This window comes from Trichoderma citrinoviride (genome assembly GCF_003025115.1).
Source record: "Trichoderma citrinoviride strain TUCIM 6016 unplaced genomic scaffold BBK36scaffold_8, whole genome shotgun sequence".
Classification (NCBI taxonomy): domain Eukaryota; kingdom Fungi; phylum Ascomycota; class Sordariomycetes; order Hypocreales; family Hypocreaceae; genus Trichoderma; species Trichoderma citrinoviride.
The window spans coordinates 770,606-783,199 of NW_020194716.1; the positions used below are offsets into that span (position 1 = coordinate 770,606).

Here is a 12,594-nt window from a genome sequence, read left to right on the forward strand (position 1 = left end):
AGTATGGGTTTAAGTGCCCTCTCAAACCCCCTCACATACGAGCACCGGCCAACATGTCTATCTCTCAGTAGAGTCCAAGCCACTCCTTGATCGTCTCCAGCTGTACGCGTCTGGCCTGGATGAATCTGTTAGCCGTGGTTATTTAGGTCATGTTCTGCTGAGCTTACATGGATGACACTGGGTTTGTCTCCCTTGAAAGACGCAATAGACTCCTCTCCATGCGCGGCCAGGCTAGTCATCATCCATCTGGAGGCATTGCGGTCTGGCGAGGGAGGAAATGGATGGATGCCGACACCACTAGTGGGATCGTTCTCCGCATAGGCAAATATGATACGAGGCGCTTGGATGAGGTCGGCTCGTGATATGTGCCACTTTGCCTCAACCTCGGCTTGGGTTGGGGGAACAAGCTTGAAAAGGGTTTCGCAGGTCATGGGATCTGATTCTGTTTGAACAGACGTCGGAGGGTAGATGTTCCCTTTGAGAATCTCATTGACGCTCAAGGGGAAGTAATTGCACAGAAGATAGTTGAAAGGGGCCTTCTGCAGACTTGCTTCCGAAGATTGGTTCGAATTCCAGGAGATGCAAGGAACCAGATCGGGCGGGTTTCGCAGCGCCAGAGTTGCGTTGACAATGTCGATTGGGTCCTTTGCGCTGAGCGTTATGTTGACCAATTTCTGAGGAGTAGCGCCGTAAGGGTTTGCGTCTGGACTGCTGTAACTGAGCAAGGGGATCAGTTCTGCGTTGGTAGTGATCACGCCCATCACTAGCTGAAGGTCTGCTGCTGTTTTTGGAACGGTGCAGAGATTGAGATCTTTCGCAATGTCTTCTACCTCGCCCACTTCGAGACGTTAGTTGAGGTCAATCTCAATTGATAAACCCAGTCGGTAACGAGGCTCTTTAACGTACAGTTTTCGAAACGCTTTGCAAGCAAAGTGAAAGCATCCCTCATTTTGCTCGCCGCCGCTGCGGATAGATCCCAGTAGACCTGGTTGACCTAATTTTGCATTCTGTCAGCAGATACAATCTAACAACAACTCTCTTGATGACAACATACCCAGTTGAACCAGTCGTATCGCCTCGGATTCTGGTAGTTTGCTCCAATTGATCCAAGCGGAGGAGCGTAGGGAATGGCTCCAAAGAACACCTCAGGATAGTTCATCTTGAGTACCGTAGTCAAAAAGCCACCGTATGAGCCGCCAGATACGATAACCTTGCTATCCTTGGCTCCGGGGATAGTATGCTTGATGTGACTGATGAATGTCACGGCATCCAACATGACATTCTCAAGAGTCAGTGACTTGTACTTTTCGATGGGGTCCGTGGCGTTGGATGCATCGCTAAGGCCAAAGAAGCGGTGCTCGAGGCTGATCACCATGCCACCAATCTCTTCGGCCCATTCTGGGTAAATGGTTCTCTCCTATAACAAGTAAGCATGGACACTTGGTCGAGGTTTATTTCTATTATATATATACCAAACAGGAGAATGTTCCAGTTTCGGCTTGCTGATAGTAGAAGATGGGACCTCCGGGTTTAAAGTGCGGTTTGAGTATCTGATACTGTTGCTGGAAAGTCCCATTTGCAGTCGAGTTATGGTCAACCAGCTGCGTGAAGAATTGGGTCTCGGTTGTGCAGTTGGGTGAATTGGCTTGGGCGTTCACCGCATTAGCTTGGAGAGCAAGCAATGCTGGAAGCCAGAGCTTCGTATTGAAGAACCACATGATGGTCCTTGTACAGAGAAAAGAGACGAAAAAGCGGTTCAGCTGTGATGACGCTGGTGAGGAAGATACGGAGAACTGAAGAATGCTGGAACAATGATGAGAAGCTACAATGCGCCATCTTTATATCACTCTCTCGAGCATACTGCAAGCCTCCTCAGAATGAGGAGGACGCAATAATATCCAAATCAGGAAAGCATGGTCATTGCCATTCACTTCAAACTGCTGCAGTTGTAAGATTCTATTATAGTTGATGCTAACGCATCGGTTCCCTCATGACGGAGTAGACGACATCACCATTCGCTAATGCAGCACTCTGCAGATGAGGGCGTGGGACTCTTTCGACGAGGAGAGGTTGAGCATCGACATAAGCCACACGGTCTCCCCGTAAATGCAGTCCTCTAATACATGAAGAGCTAAAAGCGACCGCCGAGTAGCGCTGGTAGGAATCGAGCCTTACCAACTAACAACCCTTCCGAGTCAGGCACTCAGCCGACCCGGAAGTTCGGCGCAGATCTTATTGGCTTCCTACCGCGTTGTTGTCCGAATCGGGTAATGGGGATCGTCAGGGCTATGCCAACCTGAAATGGCTACAGATCTTACAGGTTTTGCTCTCCAGAATACCGTGGACTCGGCGACGATGAGTAGCATAGGGGTGGCCTATTTGCGCCCTTGATTGGTTATTTCGACTGCAATTGACATTTTACAACCGAATCAGGATATTCAGCCAGACTTATGGTAGGATTTCAAGACGCAGTCGATAAGGCGAACTGCAGAGCTTCTGACAACCTGCGCCGCAGCTCTGACGCTGACGTCGAATCCTTCCAGCGCATTGCAACCAGCGCAAAAGTTACCTCGTATAGGTAATGTGAGCGTACTTATATAACGAAGAGACATTCTCATCTACAAGTCAAGTTTGATGTAAAACATAATAATTTAGCCTCTAGTAATTCTATGTCGACAATCCTTCTTTTCTGATCTTTTTTGTATAGCTTCCTTGTGTAAACATTATGGCTCATGGCGAGGGCCCTGAACCCACCGCTTACACCAGCACCACCCTTCAACTGATTAAAAGTCCACTAGCCGAGAGAAAGAATATCGAAGAGACAACGCTTGGCAATGCTGGAGATTCTCAGTTCATTGCCGATACGGATGTGGATGACGGTTTGGAGTTTGCCAAGGTACATGCTTCCAGCCATTTCTTGCAGAGACAATGCTGACTGGAAGATGGTAGCATGAAACTTCTTCCACTCTCGAGGTGACTTTGATGCCGGCCTCTGTGTGAAGGATCAACTGACAGGAGATTCAGCTATTCTATGACCTTTGGTTTGTCGCAAACCTAAACGTTTTCTCAACGGTATGTTCGCTTTCTATGTAGTCCATCAATGCACAAACTTACGCATTATGCTTTCCAGGTCCACGAAATCAACGATGCTTCTACTCTTGGATCGTTTGTGGGATATATCTTGTATGCACACCACCAAGCTAGAGCAAACTTCCCGATATGAAATCGTGTTAACTTTGTCCTAGGCTTCTCTGGGCAACCTGGCTCTTAACGACCCTATACGACGTCCGCTATGTCACAGACAGTGTCTGGGATCGAGTTTGTCGTGCCGTGCACTTGGCCGTCATGGTCGGCTTCGCAGAACTTGGCCCGACGTTTGACTTCTTCAAGGAAGCAAAATCCGTCTTTCGGGCCATGTGTATGTTCAAGTTCCACTTCGCTTCTTGATCGGCTTCAGCTAATAGAGCCATGAACAACAGGTTTGTTTCTTATGGTCTCTAGGCTCATGCTCGCGCTTCAGTACTTCATGATTTTCTTCCAGATTCGCAAACACAGGGAGAGCAGAAAGCCGCTTCTGATTGCAGGAGGATTTCATCTGCTGTTTGCCATGTAAGTGAAGCCTTTACTCTTCCCCAAAAAACGTAGCCAAGAGTCCACGCCGTACCCTGAATGATTCTTACCAGCGTCTATGCAGAATATATCTGATTGTATCTTTCTTATCTGTCGATGAAGCAAGCTCAGTCGTTGCCGTCAGCTGGTATATCGGGGCAATAACCGAGGTCGTCATCCACCTCGGCCTCTCCAGTATCAAGGCACTTAGCTTGTCTAAAACTCATCTCAGCGAGCGCATGAACCTACTCACTTTAATCATCCTTGGCGAAGGTGAGTCGGAGCCTGCCGATGCCGAAGTGGTCATATGCTGACCAGCCACACAGGGGCCATCATCATAGCCAGGAACATACAGACAGTTGTGAAGAACACCTTCTTGAAGAATAGTGGCAACATGTGGTGTAAGCGAGACTACTTTTCATCCATTGTTACTGCACTTGACTAATACTATTGATAGCCGCCGCTCTCATTGGAGTCGTCACATGTGCAGTTGCCTTGATTTACTTCGTCTACCAGATGTACTTCGACTGGATGCATTCCGGCAAACTGGCTCATACGCGACAAATGCTATGGGTTTCCTGGCATCTTCCATTCCATATCGCACTGGTTCTCCTACTGGAGGGCGCAAATCAGTTCATCGCTTGGTCTCAGGCGCTTCAGTCGATCAAGTCGGCCGCCCAAAGCATTGTCGACATTACGCATGAGCTACCTAGTAACCCAACCACCAAAGAAGTAGTCCGGGCACTGAACGAAACGGTCACGGAGCTCTTGGAGGCTTACCCTCCGGAAGAGGAGGTTGCCGCTTGGGACGATGTCGAAAGAACGTATGAGAGCCTGCTTAGCCTTCCCAAGTCCTTCTGGGCTGAGAGCGGCCGACTGGGCAATAACGACCCAGAGATGGTTCGTTGGCTGAATGGCACAAGGGATCTCGCCCAAACTGTCTTCAACGGCATATTCGCGTCGTTCAGCCTCGCTGCACCTGCCGATGAGCCCGAATCTACAGACGTACAGTCTGCCGCGGAGGCCGCATATCTCGCCACTGCGCATAAGTTTGGAACTGTCGTACGTCTTTCCATTGTCTCCTCTGCAGTTCTTTCAGCTGACTTATACTACAAGTTCATCTACGCCTTCATCACTGCCGGCCTGGTCTTGATCTTGATGACCGCTCTACACGTTGTGTGTAAGCAACGCGGGTGGTCGGTCTTCAACATACTTCGAGCCATGTTCACCGTCGGCATGGGCTTTGGGCTTGCATTGATCAGCTTGCTCACGTACAACCAAGGTGCTCTCTCCAACTTCCTACCAACGCCGTGGCCCCTACCGACGATTGCGATCTGTTATTTTGTTATTCTGGTTATCAGCCACATACCCGAGCCGAAACAGCTATTTCCAAGAAGGAAAGCAAAACGTTATAGCACTCTGGACAAATCGAACGATGTCGAGCTAAGAGCTATGAGGGAACACTAGGGAAGTGTTGGAAATGACGCTGCTGTTGGAGACGAATGTCGGGATGCCGCTAATGAGGAGCTCTTGGAAAGGAAATTGGATACGTAACTAGTCTATGAAAAGTAATCTGGCGTATTATTCTGCATAAGTCCATCCTCAATATGTTATTGTAGGTAGTTATTAGCGAACATCTTCTTTCAAGCTAGAAACAAGGTCTCAACCGGAATTTTCGTATCATTCGCGATTTCACCATCCATGATGCCATGCACATAACAGGTCCCAAACACCTTATGAAGCTCCTTGCCTCCTTGGCCCGGACTTACTTCTTGTGTTGTCTTCAGTGTTCGGAGTACAAAAGGCATCTGGCCGCCAAAGAGGCACCAAACCTCGTCTCCCACTTGTGTTTCAGGGGGCCCAAGGCCAAAGTATCCCGAATCTGTGACGAACATGGTCGTGTTCAGAGTTAGACCATTAATCCACTGCTCCGTGAGAAAGTCGGGCTGCGAGTAATGACCCCAACCCGTAACCTCTGTCGTCTCGAATCCTGGATCGAGCCGCAGTACAGCCTCTCGGTCGGCCTGAGACAGCCCCTGAGGGTGAAAGACTGACTTGGGAGAACTGTGGCAATAGCCCACAAAAGCTTCATAACTTTGGGCGCCGGTAGACCTTGCGGATTCTGCTACAGCAACTTCTCGCATGTGCAGAATCATGTCCCAACAAAGACACTTCCAAAATGCCTCAAAGTTCGAACATCCAGCAGCATTAGTCTTTGATGGGTTGCGATGAAGGTCTGCGAGTACAAACCAATCACAGTAAGCCTGGCGCTTCTCACTTGGTACGTTCCCCTGACATATTCTGCCAACTGAGGCCACTCTATCGGCACGACGCCCACTGACTTCAAGGATACGGTTGTTGGCGTGAGGAATCATGCGAAATTGTTCCTGTTCATGAGTCGGAAAGACCCTGAAGGGTTGTTGGCTCCACTGGTAGACGTTGAGCTGATCAGCAAGTCCACTGGCTGCGGTCCAGTCCACGCACCATGAAGGAAGACCAGGGCAGTCATGCTTCTGAAGCGGGAAATGGAGAGGCAGTAGAGACTTTGTGCCCTGAATCGTTGAGATAACGGCTTGACAATAGATTGCCTCAGCTGTCGTTCTGTAATTGGGAATGATCGGTTGCCCAGGCCATGAGTTGACCAGACCTAAAACTCCATGGACTTTATCCCGGTTATCTGTTGCAAATCTGGCCCGAAAGGTGGTCATGGTCTCCCAAAGATCTACGCTTGCGCCCTTGCCATGACTGGTTCTTATGTTCTTGATGTTTGTCAGAGCACTTCCCAGCTCTCGAAGGCATTTCCTGACCCTAAAGTTGCAGCTTGAGAACACTTCTGCACAACACGACTCAAACATGTGGGCGGTGAGGGCAGCAAATGCATCAAGGAGAAGGGATATGTCGATTGAGATTGGTCCATAAAGGAATGTTGCCTTGGGAGGGAGGATGATCTCTTGGACAGTCTGCATTTGAATGTTTTAGCATGAAGCCGAAAAGATTAAGAGGATGCTTCAAGAGGCTGACCCAGATTCTCGTCCACCAGGGACTTTCATAGAAAGGCGCAAGAGCATCAGCGACCTGACGACAATAATCTGGATATGAGATGGGGTACGAAAACTCGTCTCCTGTCAGGTCCGTGAAGAGTGGCTGGTCGGAAAGATGGCCGCCAGTGAACAGCCTGATATTTGCAAATGCGTGAAAGATGCGGTCGAAATCGTTTCCGTCAACACTCGAGCGATCAGCTTCTGGATAAAACTCGTCCCAGAACCAGTCCATCGATTCATCGTCTTTCTCGTCTCCATACCAATGCATCGCCCAAGTAGGCGACATGTCTTCTGGCGTCTCGCCAACCCAAATCACCGTTCGGTCGCACATGGTATAGATGCTCCGCATCAGCTGCACCTGTTGAGAGCGCTCATCCAAGTCTGTCTGGTTGATGCATAGAGCGTCGATCCACAAGACGCGGGTTTCATTCTCCAGTCTGAGCCGGCGAAGAGCTGAATAAAGATTAACTGTAACATCAACGATGTAACCGTTGACGGCAATCTCTCTTCTATCGTTTTCATCGCCCCATGTGTAGCTCAGCGCTTCGTATTTGGGCGGCGGATCAGACCGAAGAGAGACTCGATGGAGGGTGCACTGCAGAAGGGATGATCCAGAGCCGCACTCCAGATGAAGCACGCGTATTTCTTCTTTGAGTGAATCGAGCCCAGCCACATCCTTGTACACTGCGGCTGCTCCAGCCGGCGATCGTATGTTGACTCTCTCTTGTGACTTCATCTTCAAGGCGATTGCGGGTAAAAAGGACGGCGTCTGTGTCTACCAAGAAATAGAAGCTGGAGACAAGAATTCCTTTGCTAGTCTTTCGTCAATGGAGGTGGGTTTGTTCTTGAGCCGCTGCTGCCTGCGGGAGGAGATGGCGGGGTCCGCAGAATCCTACTGGTAGTGGACTGGGAACAAGCGGGAAAGATGTTCAAGGATTGATGGTTTAACAGTCAGCTTTGTGAATTATTACAGGATGTTAGGGACCAGGTACCCAATTGTCAGTCGCACGTAAGTAATCGCTATGGTTCAAGCAACTCCAAGTATCCATTGACTCAGAGTCATATCAGCAAGCAAGCCAAGGTCGAAGGGGACGGAATGGGAACTTTGTCAGATGCTATGATATTCAGGTAAGTACAGTTAATGTTCACTCAATAAGTATCCTCTCCTGCACAGATTGAGCTCTGCGATCAGTTTGCCCAAGTTCATGGGTTGAAGGAACATATAGCTCAGTGATACACTCTTCATCCTTCCGATCGATGCGTTGCTTTTGTTCGATCTCGGGTGTAATATGTGATGAGCACAATATTCATGCGTGATGAATCCTTCTTGAGTCTCATGTCATCCATGTACTTCATCTGGCTTGATCCAACGAAGTCTTGACCGTGCAACTGACGCCCGGCGGACACACCGTAGATCGGATAAGATGTTTAAACACTGGTCCGTTCGGCCCACTTTGAAAGTACGCCAGCGAGGGAATATTCAGAATCTCATACTGTCGCACGTCGGTCAACGGATATTGTTCGTCTCCCCACTGGCCAAAGTAAGTCAACCAGTTAGTCGGAGGATCGGCGTGGCTTGTGGTTGCCAAGGGAGCAAATCGGTTGTTCTCTTCTGCGGCGCGATGACGATTGAAGTCAAAGGTGTAGTTGTAAGCAAAGGCATTGGCAACCGGATCCCACAGCGGACCCATTGACGTCTTGTCTTGTAGAGGGGTTAAGGAGACAACGACCTGTAGAATTGCAGACAAATTCAAATTGTCCAGGACACCAGAGGGTATTCCGGGGATCGAAATAGAGCTCAAGTTGATTGCAGGCAGCGGGGGAATGACAAACGGGATGTTGTGAGAACCCTTTGTGGCATAATTCGCGTGGCTACCAAATGCCGAGAACACGAGCGCTCTCTTTCCTATCTTCTGCAGTGCGTTATATGAGAAGGCTTCTCCTCCCTCGGTATGCTGCGACAAGAAGATTTGAGTCGGTACGCCGTGACGGAATCGGACCATGGTGTGCTCCCAGTCAGCAACATGGAAGTCTTCCGGAACTCCGGCAACGTGTCCGCCATCGTTGAAGGCATAGAAGTAAAAGTAAAAAGCATCGGTGATGGAGTGATCTTCTGGATGAACGTAGATAATGATGGCTGCAGCAGTAGCGCCCACTGTTTCACCTCGGCCATTCGGCTTGACACCGTGAACCCACGACGGCTCCCTTGCGAGGTCGGTCACGTCGTCCTTGGAGGTGAGAAAGACCGAAGTATTGCCAAACTTGTTGAGTCCATTCAGGTTGTCGAGTGTCAAATGCGCACTTCTGTCGACCCTGGTGAAGTTGACTTCGGGAACTGTGTGAACTAGCTGCTGGGCAATATCAGATGGGAAGAAGATCTCGTTTTGGTCCAGCGCAATCAGTGGAGCTACGGATGTAGAAGAGGTATTAGTACCTAAGTATAAATCAGATGCAGAAGAAGTGCGAAAGAGGTAATCTCTCACCAAAATCGAGGACAAACGACGGCGCTTTGGGTATCTCATGGTGCCCATGGGGAGACGAGGCTCCTATTGCATCGGCTGTGAGAATGACGCCAATCAGAGCAAGCGTGGATAGCATTGTTACATCTGGTAAGCATATTAGCAGTATGTGACAGAGGAGAAAGAGATAGAACGGGCGTGTAATTGATATATAGACGCAGTTGTACGGAGTACGCAGACGCTCATAGGAGCGACTGTTTGCCCGATCGGTGTCATGTAAACTGTGGGAGGCGTTAGGGTTCTCTCGACATGCTCCTATGATGATGTTCAAGTATGGCTCCAAAATGTTAAGAAACTTTGGTTTATGGATTGGCCAGCCCGCATTCACGCCGCTCACCAGTGTAAGCATTGATGGGCGTGGGTTTTATAAGCTGATTTGGTCATCTGGATGAGGCGCAGCATGTGATGAATGTCATCTACAATCATTCTGAGCTGCCACAGCCCCATGAAGCAAATGACCGAGACCTATCTGCAGATAATTGGGTTATTCTTCCATGCGAGGTTATCGAAACTAAACCGCTTCGTACTTCATGGTTCATCGGCATCAAAATCTTCTGTCTATTGTTACGGTACGCTTATGGCTTGCATTACTGCAGCCTCAGCTTCATCATTGTCACAGCCTACGGTTCAATGATGACGAACAGGGAAATGAGCATGGGGCATCAGTACGGAGAGAGACATATTAACTCTAGTCCGATCTTAATCAGATGCCATTTGCACGACTCTTGAGCCGACTCAGTAAAAGCATACAAACTCCATGTGATGGTTGGGCAAAGCAACCTCACGATATGAGGCAATTGCGGCCAAAATCAAGCACATACGACCATAGGTAGAGGAAAATTCGGGGTCCCGTCTGCTCCCCCATAGACAAGCCTCTAACCGGCAGATTAGTAGTTGGGTGGGTGACCACCAGCGAACACCGGCTGTTGTATGTCTTTTCTTTTTGCTGTTCTTGATAAATATCTTGTGATGCCTCCAGAGAAGCTTCATGGAGCTGTTACAGCGCCCTGTCAACCACATACGACCATATCCATTGGAAAATACGGGATCCCGTCCGCTCTCCCAGAGTCAAGCCAATGAGAGGCAGATTAGTAGTCAGGTGGGTGACCACTGGCGAACACCGGCTGTTGTATGTTGTTTTCTTTTTGCATTTTTGTCTGATGGCGTAGAGGTGATATGCCGGTCAATGTCTGCTTGCAACATGGTTCTTTTTTTGCATCGATATCACCTGGGGGTGGTTTTGAGTACACCAATAGCAGTCAAGATGTAAGCCGGGTGCATTAGCGCAACTCCTTATACGGCTGTGCGGATATCATAGCTTCCCTTTTCGCCGCAGTAGTATCACGACTAACTTCACTCCAATTCTCATATGCTCGATGTCCATGTTACCTGTCTAACATCTAAAATTATGGCATACAAAAGCGCAGTCAAATGCCCACTTGGTGCGAGATGGAGTTGCGGTGTGACGCCTTTGTGATGTGGTCTCCAATTCTTTGTCAGTTGCAGTAGCCTACGCCCTGACTTGAAGTTACTGTACAGTAAGATCACGAACATTCTTCAGCATACGTACGTCTCACAGACCCCAGATTGATTTAATCTGTAAGTAGCTACTGGGGATTGTGGTGGAGGGTTGGTATAATCTTTTGACCGGAGATTAGCTTCATGTGTCCGTTAAAAGCTCCTCCATGTGCCACGCAGAGTCTCTACCTGCATAAAGCTATTGAGTGACTACATATAAAGGGCTTCCATGCACCAGCAAGACTTTCACGGTATTTACACTTGTATCTCAACACAAGCCTGAGCGAGCATATGCCCGACAGCATACATAATGGATCAACCTGCGTCACTTCATCCTCCCTCTGGGACAACAGCACAAGCTCTCGTCCAGAATGTCACGTTCACCAGCTCCAACTTCAAGCTTGCTGCCAACATGTACATCCCCGCCAATGCCCCCGAAGGACGTCTCCCCGCCATCGCCGTCTCTCATCCAGCCAGCGGCGTCAAGGAGCAGACGGCTGCCATCTACGCCAGCCGCGTTAGCCAAGGGGGCTTCATCACCCTAGCTTGGGATGCTGCGTATAATGGAGAGAGCGAAGGCCAGCCACGGGGTCTTGAAGATCCCGCCCAGAGAGTCGAAGACATCAAATCTGCCGTCACGTTCCTCAGCAACCACGAGCGCGTTGACCCTGGCCGCATTGCCATCCTTGGCATCTGCGCCTCCGGGGGTTATGTGACCGTCGCCGCGGCCGTAGATAGACGCATCAAGGTAGCCGCCACGGTCAGTGGTGCCGATATTGGGCCATTCTTTCGTCAAGGCTTCGATGGAAAGCAAGATGCCTCGGTGGCAGAGAACATGCTACGCGAAGCGGCCAAAGCCCGAACCGCAGCTGGCAATAACCCCGGGGAAATATCCGGCTTCCCCATCTTCCCACCCAACGCGTCCGCTGCAGAGGCTCTTGGGCCGTATGTGTACGAGGGCTGGGAATACTACAATACTTCTCGCGGCTTTCACTCTCGCTCGGCGAAGACTATGCCATGGAGTAGCGTTGATAAGATATTTGCTTTTGATGGATTTCAATATGTGGACAGGATCTCTCCGCGGCCTATCCTGATGATAGTCGGTACCGAAGCGGATACCAAATGGATGGCAGAGGAAGCATATCAACGTGCAAAGGAGCCAAAGGAGCTGTTCTGGGTTGAAGGGGCTACTCACGTTGGGCTGTATGACAAGCATGAATATGTAACACCTGCTGTATCACGCCTCATCGCATACTATCAAAAGCACCTGGAGGTTGGCCAACAGCAGGCAGCATGAATGCTCAGATTCACCAAGAAGGGTATCAAACTAGTTGAGTGTAAACGATGTACCACTTAACAAAAAGTTCTAAATCTCCTCTCGATTTATTCTGATATACGCGCTCAGTAATCTGTATCAGTGTACAGGAACTGCTTGCTCAAGTGTTCTATGGCCTGTCATCACCAGTACTCTCACCCAAACCTCTACCGAGCTCTCGTTTAGATCCTTGGCGTCTTGGAATATCCTGCTGACAAAAGCCTACATTTACAAATGTTTTTTGACTAGTCTATTATTCTTGTGTATCTTGTAGGAACCACAGCTGATTTGTTGTTTCATAGTACTTGTATACCAACACCGATGAACCGTTTTTCGTATTCCCGTTAGCAAGGTCCAAACCTACGTCAAGGTTCAAACAGCTGCGAAAACTACACAGCAAGACGTATGATTCGTTAGATGAGTCCAACAGATATCAGGGTGAACACTTGCCTATGGAAGTTGAAGCATTGGCTGGTTTTGGTAACTTTCCAGCGACTAGCTCGATTGCTCTCTATAACTGGATCAAGTCTAGATGTCGATAGATCGCCTCCATGAGCTAAAACATGAATTCCCGGAACGTCAGCCTTACACT

At 49.2% G+C, this 12,594-nt stretch overlaps 5 protein-coding genes across 5 annotated transcripts; 2 read left to right on the forward strand and 3 right to left on the reverse strand.

Annotated features, from left to right (window-relative positions):
- Positions 1-64: 64 nt before the first annotated feature.
- Positions 65-1,718, reverse strand: BBK36DRAFT_1202541 (hypothetical protein; the record flags this gene model as incomplete). Its single annotated transcript, XM_024897225.1, has 5 exons — positions 65-115; positions 168-838; positions 907-994; positions 1,055-1,417; positions 1,473-1,718. 5 exons carry the CDS (start codon positions 1,716-1,718, stop codon positions 65-67), a joined length of 1,419 nt encoding a protein of 472 aa, XP_024749056.1.
- Positions 1,719-2,725: 1,007 nt separating this feature from the next.
- BBK36DRAFT_1159866 (hypothetical protein) lies at positions 2,726-5,076 on the forward strand (the record flags this gene model as incomplete). Its single annotated transcript, XM_024894238.1, has 9 exons — positions 2,726-2,896; positions 3,025-3,072; positions 3,131-3,183; positions 3,246-3,418; positions 3,480-3,609; positions 3,695-3,882; positions 3,936-4,010; positions 4,067-4,671; positions 4,726-5,076. 9 exons carry the CDS (start codon positions 2,726-2,728, stop codon positions 5,074-5,076), a joined length of 1,794 nt encoding a protein of 597 aa, XP_024749057.1.
- A 176-nt stretch (positions 5,077-5,252) lies between these two features.
- On the reverse strand, positions 5,253-7,386 carry BBK36DRAFT_1202545 (HET-domain-containing protein; the record flags this gene model as incomplete). Its single annotated transcript, XM_024897226.1, has 2 exons — positions 5,253-6,569; positions 6,631-7,386. 2 exons carry the CDS (start codon positions 7,384-7,386, stop codon positions 5,253-5,255), a joined length of 2,073 nt encoding a protein of 690 aa, XP_024749058.1.
- Positions 7,387-7,714: 328 nt separating this feature from the next.
- On the reverse strand, positions 7,715-9,248 carry BBK36DRAFT_1202546 (hypothetical protein; the record flags this gene model as incomplete). The annotated part of the gene is made up of 5 exons (XM_024897227.1): positions 7,715-7,765; positions 8,033-8,605; positions 8,641-8,763; positions 8,807-9,057; positions 9,134-9,248. The coding sequence occupies 5 exons, from the start codon at positions 9,246-9,248 to the stop codon at positions 7,715-7,717; spliced, it is 1,113 nt and encodes a 370-aa protein (XP_024749059.1).
- Positions 9,249-10,997: 1,749 nt separating this feature from the next.
- Positions 10,998-11,984, forward strand: BBK36DRAFT_1119932 (alpha/beta-hydrolase; the record flags this gene model as incomplete). Its single annotated transcript, XM_024890636.1, has 1 exon — positions 10,998-11,984. The coding sequence occupies one exon, from the start codon at positions 10,998-11,000 to the stop codon at positions 11,982-11,984; it is 987 nt and encodes a 328-aa protein (XP_024749060.1).
- Positions 11,985-12,594: the final 610 nt, after the last annotated feature.